Source organism: Sphaerodactylus townsendi, linkage group LG02 (genome assembly GCF_021028975.2).
Source record: "Sphaerodactylus townsendi isolate TG3544 linkage group LG02, MPM_Stown_v2.3, whole genome shotgun sequence".
NCBI classification, from domain to species: Eukaryota; Metazoa; Chordata; class Lepidosauria; order Squamata; family Sphaerodactylidae; genus Sphaerodactylus; species Sphaerodactylus townsendi.
In genome coordinates, this window is record NC_059426.1 from 63,832,328 (window position 1) to 63,845,099 (window position 12,772).

The 12,772-nt window shown below is 39.6% G+C and overlaps 1 protein-coding gene across 3 annotated transcripts in view; it reads left to right on the top strand.

Annotated features, from left to right (window-relative positions):
* The window catches only part of XRCC5 (X-ray repair cross complementing 5), a 52,825-nt gene that overhangs the window by 21,704 nt on the left and 18,349 nt on the right, over positions 1-12,772 (top strand). For 2 of the 3 annotated variants that reach the window (XM_048486303.1, XM_048486305.1), the window contains 6 exons: positions 1,177-1,289; positions 3,235-3,297; positions 4,899-5,036; positions 5,897-5,987; positions 8,316-8,449; positions 11,373-11,563. In XM_048486303.1, coding sequence (XP_048342260.1) covers positions 1,177-1,289; positions 3,235-3,297; positions 4,899-5,036; positions 5,897-5,987; positions 8,316-8,449; positions 11,373-11,563 — 730 coding nt within the window. The remainder of the gene's footprint in view (positions 1-1,176; positions 1,290-3,234; positions 3,298-4,898; positions 5,037-5,896; positions 5,988-8,315; positions 8,450-11,372; positions 11,564-12,772) is intronic. The other variant, XM_048486304.1, reaches the window with a different exon arrangement.

Consider the following 12,772-nt stretch of genomic DNA (forward strand, 5'->3'; position numbering starts at 1 on the left):
AAAGGAACAAAGAAGAAAATTGCAGGATGAAGTGGAACCTCAATAGGCCTTATTACACTTACTACAGTAAATATGCTGTAGCATTTTGTCCTTGAGAATGAATATTACTGGATTTTTATGGAAAGTGCTGCAAACTGCTACATGGAACTCCAGTTTCAGTTTTACTTCTACTTCCAACTGGCTATGGAAGAGTAATCCCTCAGCTGTGCAAAAAACACATGTCCTATCCACTTGATCCACAGATTGGTCCCTTTGTGGATTTTTCATGAGCCATTGATGCATCTTTAACATGATATTTTGTTCCCTGAAAGCCTCAGAGGCTGTTTCTCTGAGTGTCCTGGCAATTTATGTCATTGCTTTTGAATTTGCTAAAAGAAGGTTCAGTGCCATTCACTGAATTATGATTCTTGAGTTCACTTCAGGCTTGCGTTATTGGCACAAGCATTAAAATGAAATACAATATGGCATAAGGCGCAGAAGTGCCACTTGTAATGGAAAAATTTAATTTGATATATGTTCCAGACAGCGCAGTATTTGAAAATTGGTTTTGAGACATGTGTACATTGTTAAATACACAGAGGTCTCATCTGGGTATCAAGGGGATAAACTCCACAGAATTATTAGACGCTTCAAGCAAGGATCTGTGATTATTTCATGAGCGAAGGGGCCTGGAGTTTGAAATTGCGGTCAGGGGAAGTGTGAACTTTGAGGCCAGCACTCACCTACCATAAACTGGCATCTTTGTTAGTTGTTCAAGATACACTTGAAAGTGAATCAATGGAGGAAGAGTGGTAGGAATGGAACTTAAAAGATATATGACAAAAGGAAGCTTCATTACAGTTGAAGGGCAGCTTCCAGGATGCAGCTGGGAGAATCCTGCCACAGGGTGTCCATCCTCCAAGATCAGTTCTGTGGCTTAGTCCTCAGGATGAAGAGAACTGTGATTTCTAGCTCCAGCTGGTATAGAGCTCATATCTATGTTCTGTTGCTAGGATTCCCAGGCAATAAGATTGCTATCTCTCAGCCTTTATTATGTTTTTTTTGAGGGGGGGGGGAAAGGTTGCAGCTGGAGATGGGAAAATATAAGCTGACTGATGCCCCCATCTTTTTTTTTCTTTTTGTAAAGCTACACTTGCTTTTTTAAACTAACATATTGGGTGGATTGTTAATCCGCAGGGTTCCGCTATGGGAGTGATATCATTCCTTTCTCTAAAATTGATGAGGAACAGATGAAATATAAAACAGATGGAAAATGTTTTGCTGTCTTGGGATTCAGCAGATCCTCTCAGGTATGGCTATGAAGTCAGAGGTGTTGCTTATTTAACCACAAGTTCCTTTATCTTGACAGTCATCCAAGTCAAAATTGTATAAATAAGTCTCTTAAATGGATTGTTTTCTGTGGCAAGGACATAACACCTCAGTTGAGATGGTTGGGATTCTTCCTTTGGTGCTGTATGGGTGTGTATATCATTCCTTCCACATCTCTCATTCCTGGGGGAGTTCAATTCCCTTTTTATTTGGTTATTTTCAGGTCTCACTTTATACTTTGTAGGCAGGGCATGCTTCTCAGACCCTCATTGCTATATGAAAAACTGACTGAACAAAACTCCCTGGGATAAGGGGATGTAGACTATACCTTTTTCAAATAAAGATGACAGGGGATTTGAGAATTCATCCACCATTTTCTGGATTGTCTTTGTTCTTGAATGTTCCATTTGGGTCATGGTGCATACCTAGTTCTGTCCCCAAGGCACTAGAACTCGAATGGAGCGTTCTAGAACAAAGATAGTCCCGGAAATGGAGGATGAATTCTCAAATCTGTCAAAAGGGTATAGATAGGTATAGGTATAGATAGGAAAAGATGGTGAGACTGAGACTTCAGCCCTACCATATACTTGGGAGCAAGCCCCATTGAAGCATTTGAGAACTTTATCTGAAATGAAGTACACTTCATAACAGTTGAGAACTTCCTAGACAGGAGAAGGTGCGCCATTTGGCCTGGATGCAGATTATCCTTTTATGGCATGAGAGTTACTGGATGTTGACTTGTTGAAGCCTGCTTTCATCACCATCAGAAAATTAAGGCGTAATACTAATTGTAGCTTCTTGTGTTCTGATCTGTTACTTGTTGGTCATCATCAGCTATGCAGATATAATGGTGGAAGGGTAAAGTCCTGTCAAGACCATACAGTGAAAGCTGGGGACTGTGTGAGGGTAATAAAAGAAGGTCAGCTTAAGGAAAAGGTTGAGATCAAGGACATCTAGGAGAGGCATGCTGGTGCAATTTCAATGAAATGGCACCCTGTCAGATTGTGATGTGCTGGGAAACTTAGATTGCTCTTGACCAAAAAGATGTGGAAAATGAATTCATATTAAGCAGTCTTTAAGCATAGACCATTAACTTGGAGACTGTTGAATAGTGAGTACAACACACTGGGGGTTTCTTCAATCCATGCATAGACCAATGTTAGGAGTGACCAAGGGGAGGAAAGGAGATGGATGAGCACTGTAAAGAGGAATTGAGGAAAGAGCTGAGCATGGAACACAGAGCTAGTGTACTTAAAGTGAACACACACACACTGAGCAGCAGCTTGACTTTGGACAAAGGATTGTATGATGGTACGAGTTTGGCAAAAAAAAAAACAACCGTGGGAGTTTACAGTGCAATACAGTACAAGTGGAAAATTAAAAATTTAATGCTGGAAGATTAGAAATTGTTATGAAATGAAAGCCAACCCCAAGTTTTATGTTGAATCCCAGTACAAGACAACTGAGGATGTTGCATTGATGGAGAAGTTAACTTTTCATTTATGATGCATGAAAGTTTGCTATCCTGTAAACTGTCTAAAAATGGTCACTGTTACTGTTATGTGTTAATTCAGGTTCTGATCTTGTTACAACTCCTTCAGCTGTCCATTATTTTACCATCACCAATTCATTGGCAATAGCAAATCCTTCACAGTATTTTCACAGTATTTTCTTGTTTTAAATTTTAGATTACAACTGTATACTTTAAGTTGTATATATATATTGAATATTCTTGTTGATTAATATGTGGAGCTTTGTGAGAAATTAATCTGTTTTAATCGCTTTTGGATTTGTTTATACATTTGTGTTATATTTAAAAGTATTTTGAAAAGTACAGAGTTAATTCCTTTGTGCCTGACAATTTTGAAGTTGTATTAACATTCTTGGAACCAGATGTATTAACATTCTTGAAACTTTCGTGTCTAGATCCTGAGACATCACTACATGGGGAACCAGGTTCTGAAAGTATTTGCCGCTAAGGATGATGAGGTGAGACGAACAGTCTTCAAGCTGAATGTTGTCTGGATTGTTGTTTTGGATTTACACCTCTGGCATTGAATCCAAAGCTTTACGTTGTGCATGATTTTGTGTGCAGGGGTGAAAAATCTGAAAAATAATGTAAGGAGAACAGTCCAGAAATGGACATGAGTTTCTTGTATTACCAAATGTTAAAGTTTAAATTACTCGGATTTGAAAACTCTCTCTGATATTATTTAACAGGTTGATCTGGCAGTTTGGGCTGGGTTATCATCAATATACCCATGACACCCAGCTATATCTGTTGATGGACAGTCATTAGGATGTCGCCCCAGATGTATATAACCAAAAGCTGCTTGAGGGTGGAATGGCAAAACAGGAGTCAACTGATTATAAATCTAACTAAGAGGGAGGCCCTGTGGCTAGGCGTGTGTGTATGTGTGTTGGGGGGAATGCTGATTCCTGACCTTTGATGGCATCCAGCTGATGTATCAAGAGTCTGGGTGTGTTCTTTGACGCCTCTTTGACAATGGAGGCTCAGGTTACACACATGACTCACCTCACATTTTGTCATCTCCACCAGGCAAAACAATTGGGGCCCTACCTGACCCAGACCAACCTAGCTACAGTGCTCCATGCAACTGCTGCCATCAGTGGTTGAAAGGAATTCATATGTTTTTTTAAATGTTGTTTTAATATGATTTTGTTGTTTTTTCTAAAATGTTGGAAGCCACCCTGAGCCCATGAAGGGAAGGATGGCATATAAAACGAATGAGGGAGGGAGGGAGGGAGGGAGGGAGGGAGGGAGGGAGGTAGGTAGGTAGGTAGGTAGGTAGGTAGAAAGAAAGAAAGAAAGAAAGAAAGAAAGAAAGAAAGAAAGGTAGAAAGGTAGAAAGGTAGAAAGAAAGAAAGAAAGAAAGAAAGAAAGAAAGAAAGAAAGAAAGAAAGAAAGAAAGAAAGAAAGAAAGAATACAACAATGACTATAATATACAAGTCTGATTGTACTCTGCCTTGGGGGTGTGGGATGGGAAATACCTCCTTCTACACTGCTACAGAAATCCGAGGAGCACCAGTGCCTTGTTTAGGTTTGTATGTTGTGGCATCTAACAAAATGCTTTATGGTCCTTGATCTAGATGCTTCTTAAAGTCGGCTCTGTAATTGTATTTTTATCTGAGTTCCTGCCTCAGCATTAACGAGGTGACCTTATTTGTGACACCCTGTAATAACAAAGATTGCTGCTTTTATCTGATATAGAAACGAAACCTTTCCCCCCTTCTAACATTATAAAAAACAAAGCCTTCAAAGAAACCTTACAGATTTTGTTGTTCGTTTTGTTTTTCAGTTTTTTGTATATAGGCCCTTTTACATTTTTGAAATATTAATAACAGTATGTGATGTAAAGAGAGCATCCTACTTAGGAATATGTTTTGATGTTGTGATCTGATTTTTGCACTGGCACTGTTGTCCTAGTCTTTTGAAGAGGTAAAAAATGTGAGGTTCAAGTCAGAGCCCTGGCTCAAAGCAAAAGCATCCGCCTTTCCATCTTTTCTGATTACTGCAAATGCTGAAATTCAATGACATACTGTACATACTTGCATAACTTTTTGACAGGCTGCTGCAGTTGCTTTTTCTGCCCTGATTCATGCTTTGGACGAGCTGGATACGGTGGCCATAGTGCGTTATGTCTACGATAGAAGATCTAATCCCCAGGTTGGGGTTGCTTTTCCATTAATTAAGGATCAATATGAGGTAAGGCAGATATCATGAATCCCGTCAGACATATGTTAGAATACTCAGAATCTTAGGCTCGGCTTTTAAGCCTTGTTTCCACTTGCAAAGGGTCCTTTTCCATTGTGGAGACAGAGCACTTTTCTTTGGCACTAAGCATTTCTGGTCATGCAAGACTAATGTTGTTGGTGCAAGAGGAATATGCATGTCAGTGGAGGACCACTTCTGCAACTTACAGAGAGGCACAAACTTAAAATTTGGGATTATTTTTCCATACAAAAAATTTGCAGGGTTTTGTATGGAGCTTGTTCATTTTTTTTGCATTTTTTTTCTGTGCAGTTGTTTTCTTTAACAGAAGGGAATACTGCACAAAACCAAAAAAAAGTGGATGTGCGCACACCACACCTGCAGATGACTGTGTCATTTCTGCAGCGCTAGTCTTTAGTGACTGAACATATGCTCAGTGAGCACTGCTTTGATTAAGCAGTGACTAAGCTGGGGGTGGACTCGAGCTTCCCTGTTCTTTTGACAGGCACAAACATCCAAGAAAGAAGTGAATTGTTTGAGACAACGGTGATTTGGAGGAGATGTGTGAATAAAGGAGGAGAGCTCTGAAAATGTTGAGAGCAACTAATTCAGAGCCACCTTTTAGAAGACAGCTTTTAAAATGTCATTAAGAAACAAATGATGAGCTACAGGGTGAATTTAGTGATGTTAGAAAATAGAACATGCCTTGATTGGCTGAGGAAATACACTCACAGTTGTGATTAATGTTCTTTCAAAAATCATTAAAAAGTAGTAAAATATGTATCTAATGAATATTAAATAATAATAACAATAAATTAAATAATTAAAAGTAATTTTTTTGCCTTTTGTTTTAGTGTTTAGTATATGTGCAGTTTCCTTACATGGAAGATCTGAGGCAGTACATGTTTTCCTCCTTGAAAAATAACAAAAAATGCACTCCAACAGGTAAGCAAGCCCATCCTTTTGTGAGCGGCACTAGAAGATACAGGTGGGTATGACTATTGCAGCCAGTCAAAACTACTTTCATAATATTTTTACATTGTTAGAACTGTGCATTTGGCTTTCTGGTCTCAGTCCCAGCTTCTTTGAGGCTAAAGCCCCCAGCCTTCTTTTGTTGGCCTTGAAACTAGTCTGTGGTTTTAGGCATTTTAAATAATGACAAAAGCATTGTTGATGACATCCTCACTGTGTTCAGGGATGTCGTGCTGTGTTGCAACTTGCGAATGCTTGCAATCCTAAAACAATAATTTTAAATATTCCTCTAAATCTCATGTAAAAATGTTAAGTAGGGAAAAAAAACCTTAATCAGTGCATAAAAATGAGTCAGGAGGTAAAAAGCAAGCAGATGGTCCTGTTGAGTATCAGAGAACAACAGACGGCAGAGACACCGTCAAGTCCATTTGTACTTTTAAAAAATCCTGTTGCATATTAGAAGGGTGATGCTTATCGAGGGAATGACAAAACATACTATAAATATTTGAACAGCATACCAGAAGATGGCACCTTATTCACTCAACCAGGATTCTTTGGAGACTCTGTCATTTCCTTTGTATTATGTTTGCAGTCATTGTGTGCAGTTCCTGTATTGCTTTTGAAGCATGTGATATTGGCTACCGCCCCAATAAGTATTATCACTTTCAGCAGACTGTAGAGTACAGTGATTTCTATGCACTTATTCACAAGGGTTAAGTCACAGAAATAAAATCAAACAAATAGTTATTATAAGATGTCCACATATGGCAAAATTAGAAACATCTCAGGTCTAAAATACAAACTGGTAGCTTTGGAAAAGCTGCAACACTATAATATACATAGTTGATATCAATATCAAATAACCAAACTAAGACCATGCAGTTTCAGATCAAGGACCGTCCTCATGGTCACAGGTAAACTCTTCTCTAGCACACTCACACACAGAAAGTGTTATATTTTAATCATCACCAGGTGTTGCTGTTTCTTATATTGTTTGATATGTTTCCTTCACATGGTACCTTCATTTGCCAATAATCCTTATAGATGTTATATATATTGTGAAGTTTCCAAAATTTCTGTGTGTATGTACGTCATGAACTAGTAATGAAGAACAAATTTTGTGGCTTATGTATTTACATCACACCACTCAATATAAAAGATAGATTGGTCATTTTAATTAACATCAGCTATGGATGTTGTATTGTTAAGAGTTTTTGCAAAATTAGTAGTTTGTATTTCAGACCTAAATGCAAACCTTATAATAAATATTTGTTTGATTTTATTTGTGTGACTTAACCCTTCCAAATAAGTATATACTGAGTTATGTTTCTGTTTTCTGAGTCTGGTTCATTTTTCTGTATTAAGGCTGTAATTAGTATTATCAGTAGTCTTGTCAGCACTCAGTGTAAGGATCCTCCTAGGTCAGACTAAAGATCCAGGTTGTCCAGCATCCAGTTTAGCACAGGGACCAACTTTAGTCCAAGGCTTTCCCCTGTGATTCCCCCAGAAATTGGCATTCACATCTGAGCATGAATCGTAATAGTTGATCTACCCACCCTTTAGAAATTCATCTTTTAAAAACATGTACATTGGTGTTGATTGGTACATTCTGGGGTTGTGGGTTACAAGTAACTTAATTTACTTCCCATTTATTTCATTTGGTGTCCCATTACTAAAATGAGATGAATTTGTCCCATGTCCTATCTTTAATAAAGATTTTCAACAGTTTACCTAAAAGAGATACATTGACTTGTAATCTCTTTCCCCCAGATTATTTTTGTAATGTATATAGAAATTTATACATATATTATTTATGTGTGTGTGTAAATAAATATATAAAACAAATAAAATAAATATACATATGTATATGTATAATATATTTTTATTTACACACCACACACACACACACACACACACACACACACACACACACACACACACACACACACACACACACACACACACACACACACACTGCTATATATATAGCATTACATTTGCTACTTCCTGATCCTTATGATGATCCCTAAAATGTCACATGCTGGAAACTGCCACTTCAGCTCCCTGCCTGATTGCAGCTGTTTTATATTTCTCCACAGTAGAGTTGCTTCCACTGACTTCAGGATGAAAGTAAATTCATCTCATTTTAGTAATGTATACTTTTGTGAGATTCAAATTGTGAGGTTATGGAAGATAGTTTTCTTTGCTTCTGTGGAACACTTGTGAAAGAAATAAAATTACTGTAATACATCTATGTCCTGAAAATGTATTTTGCATGCCTTGGCTATATCTGTGACTTAGAGGACCAGTTGTGTGCAGTTGACTCCCTGATTGATTCTATGAACTTGGTTTATGAAGATGAGAGAGAAGAGGCAATGGAGGATATATTTAAAACCAGCAAGCTCCCAAACCCTCAATTCCAACGATTGTTCCAGGTATATTTATACTTTTACCACCATTACATTAAAACATTCTATTTTTTTCTCCTTTTTTCTATTTTTTAGCAAAAAGAGCTGGTTTGAGACTGAAATGGTAATGCTGCAGTAGCAGTGATGTTGTTCCTTTTTTCTTGCTGAGTTTGTACGTTGAATGTTGTTTTGACCATGCTTTGTCATGGACAGTTAGTTGAAACAATTACCGAAAAGGGCTTCATTAACTGCTTTTTAAGAGTTGTGATTGGCCTTCTTATCTTGGTATCTCAGATGATCTCATAGGAACTTGCTGACTGGCTATTTGCACTTGTGATGCTATTTCTTAATTAGGGTAACCATTCAGATATTTAGAAATAGTCATGTCATCAAACTTAGAAGAAGATAAGATTGATAGTCTTCTTTATAAATACTTCTGTGAGAAGAAAATCAGATTTTCCTGGCTGGATGTCTCAGAAAGCAGAGATTGAGATCTCTTTGTGATACATTGGGAACTTTTGGTCTTTTTTGATAATTTCTAAATGTGGAGACAAAAAGATGAAAACCTGATTTGTTTTAAACAATTATAATCAACTAGCAGTAAAACCCATTGCGGGGGGAAATCAGTGGACTCTAGAAAAGGGGGAGCAAGGAAGCATTTTCCCCTGCAATTTGCTTTAACACTGATGAGGAGGGAGGAGGTCACACAATGCTTTTCTGGGTGCCCCCCCCCCCATCCCCTCTTCCATCTCCACCACCACTCTGTCTTTCCCCCTCACAATTCTCCTCAGGGTCTGGTGGCTGGGTCTTGCTTGCTGCAGGTCTGGCTCTCCTCCCACCTAGTATTTTGGTCTTCGAAGGTTGGGAGAGGGTGGGTGGGGGAATGGGGAGGCTTTTGACTGGTCAGACAGGAAGGACAGCTGGATGTCCTTGCCTCGCCAAGCCTGACTTGGTTTTGGGGGGTTGGGAGAGGGTGGGTGGGAGGATAGAGATGGACTCGTGTCCATAACTGACTCATCTCTCCCACCACATCCCTAACCGTCCCCCCAGGGTGGGTGGGCGGGCGGCCCATGACTAGATGATAGGCCTCCCCCTCCCTAATCCTCCCCTCCATCCAGGGTGAATGGGTGGGCCACGACTAGGTGATGGGCTCCTTCCCCCCTCTCCCTAACCCTCCCCCTCAGAGTGGATGAGCCATGATCAGATAACAGCCCCTCCCCCAACCTTTCTCCCAGGATAGGAGGACCATGACCAGATGTTGGGCGTCTTCCCCTCTCCCTAATCCTCCCCCTTTCCCTCTCCCCCTCCCTGACACCCCCCCCCAGGTTGGGTCATAACCAGATGATGGGCCCCTTCCTTTCCCTAACTCTCTTACCATTGTGGATGGGGCCCTTATTCCAGACCACCACCACCCTTGCTATCCAATCCCTTCACAGGATCGTCTCTCCTTCCTTGCAAATTATGTTTTTATTATAATATGAATAAATAATGCTAGAAACTCTGATCTTTATTAGCATGCATTTCCGCAGTTTTCTGTGGAGTTAATTATCTTATGCCTTTATCTCTTCTTTGTGTAATGAAAGATAAAAGATTCTACAGGCGTCTTGCTTCGTTGCTGGTTGCTTAAAAGAGAAAAACTGGACTTGCATCCAAAAGTTTAATTTTGTATTATCACAAGTTAGAGCAGGAGAGTTTCTCTCTTTGGCATAATAAAACTTGTCCAGTGTTTCACAAACCAAACTTTTGAAAGGTTGTTCAGTTCAAGTCTCTCTAATGTTGCAGGGGATAATTCTTGTGCTACAGTGAGACCCAGGATTGTTGCTTGGAACTGAATATCTCACCCTGTTGTTTTCTCAGTAAGAAATGATCCAAGTGAGCATACAGAATAGAAATAAAGGAAGACTTTTTCAGTCATTCCAGCTACTGACCTTTGGGTCTCAGGAACCATTGTGCTTTGTTTATGTTTTGTGGTATCAAAAAGCAAGGGATGCAGCTGCTTAAATTATGTAGCTTACCTCTTCCACAATCCTCCTACTTCAGTGCAAAATAACCTATATGTGGTTTCATAGAAAATGTGTGGGCAGCATAAAATAATTCAGCATTTCAGTGCAGAAAGTGCTGGAATGTATCCTAGAAATTACTGTGGAAAAACTACATATTGTGATAGGTAAACTGCATGTAGAGGGAACATTCACTTTCTCCCTGAATACAGGATATTCCCCCATTTTATGTGCTTAGAAACTGTTTTTAAAGCAAATTTCAGGTTTAATTTTTTTAGTTACATTGTGCATTATTTTAGGATCATTAAATTCTGAGATTTATACTGGTCAGTTATGGCTTTTGTGTGCCTTCAAATCACCATAGCTGAGTTGTGATGTCCCCATAAGGTTTTCAAGGGAAGAGACTAACCTGCCTCCATGTTACGACCTTGGTATTCCTTGGTGGTCTCCCATCTAAATACTAACCTGGGCCAACTCTGCTTAACCTCTGAGATCTGGTGAGATCAGGCAAGTCTGGGTTTACGAAGGTCAGAGCATTCCATGTTTATGCGGCAGAGGTTTTTTTGTCACTTGAATCTATGAGTTTGATAAATTCTTACAGTATTTTAAGTCTGACTGCCTTTCATGCTACAAGTAACCAAATATTTAAATTTCTGCTGTATTCATGAATACCTTGATGGCCCAGGCTACCCAGATTTCATCATATCTCAAAAGTTATGCAAGGTCGGCCCAGGTTAATACTTTTATGGGAGGCCACCAAGAAAATCCAGAGTTGCTATACAGAAGCCAAACCACCTTTATTTATCTCTTGCCTTGAAAACTCTTCAGGGTCACCATAAGGTGGCTGTGACTTGAGGGCAGCTTTCCACCATTTTTAAGAAGCACTTTTGGGCATTAGAATTTAAAGTGAGCTGAATATATATATAATGACTCTTGTATTCCGCAACCAGTGCCTGCACCACAAGGCCTTTCATCCTGATGCACCTCTGCCTCCTATTGAAAAGTACCTCAAAGACATGCTGGAGACACCTCAAGAAGTGATGGAGAAATGCCAGGCCCCTCTTCAAAAACTGAAATCACTCTTCCCCTTGAAGGATGTGGGCAAAATAAAAGAGCAAAAGACAGCTCAGAGTATCTTCAAGTGAGTTTTTACTGGGATCATCTGTTCTTTAGCTGTTTATGAGGTTTGGCCTCCTGATGGTTTCCTCTCTTAAGTCTTCGAGGTGGGGCAAACTTCACATATAAAGACACATTCTCCCCCTGAGGCAAAAGGACATTTTTCTTGGGTGATTCCCACCCCTTCCTTTAGGAGGCAGGAACAAGTATTTCTTCCACTTCTGTCTCCTGTGGTGGGAATCACCTTTGCCAGTTCTTTTCCTAACTTAGTCAGGGAGAGCAGTGCGGGGATTAGGTTCTCTTCTTTCCAAGCCTTTTTGCTGTTATTCTATTCAAAATTTCTACCAAACTTAACTTTACTTAATCATACTATTTTTATCCTACCTATTCTGTTTTAATAGTGAGGCACCTTTTTTTGGCCAAACACGTATCTGCACTCTCTACCTTACTACCTCTTTACAGGGGGTCTCCACTGTCCAAACATCCTCATATTCTATATTTTTTCAAGGGAGTGGCATAACTAAATTCACCACAAGTCCACATATTTCCAACTTGGAGCCTCCACATACTGCCAACAGCCTTAACTAAACCTTCATTCCAGCCCATCTAAGACAAGGTTATCTTGAGACCAGTTCCTACATTTATGCCCAAGGTTGTCACCAAATTCTGTTATCAACTACCTTCTTTTGGCCTAACCCCTCTCATCCCTGGGAGAAAATCTGGGGTACTCTAGATGTGTGCTGTCCACTTGTTTTTCATACACAGGTTTTAGAGCATTCGAAAAATGGATTCTCTTTTCATCTCTATACTCCCAATTTACGTAGACTTATGTCAAAAACAGAGTTAGGTCTACAAGAATCAAAAGCTACCAGAACCTGAAGGCATTATAGTGCACTCTTTGTAGCGCAGCCGCTAATGTGGCCTAAACGAAACACGCTTCAATTGAGATGGGCAGGGCTGCAACCTGGTCACACATATTAACCTTTGTAAAACATGATAAGTCAAACACATGCAGTTCTACAGAGGCCACTTTCTGTTGGAGGATACTGCAGCACGTGTTAGACCAACCGTTGATGACCCACCCTGTCTTAAAGGGACACTGCTTTTGGAGGGTCCAAGCAAGATGCCCTACCACAGGGCAGAACAGTCTACTGTGAAGCGTCCTTCTCCCCAAAGGACAGAAGGACATCTTGGCCCTCCTAATGTCATCTCATTGATCTGTGGTTATCTGTAC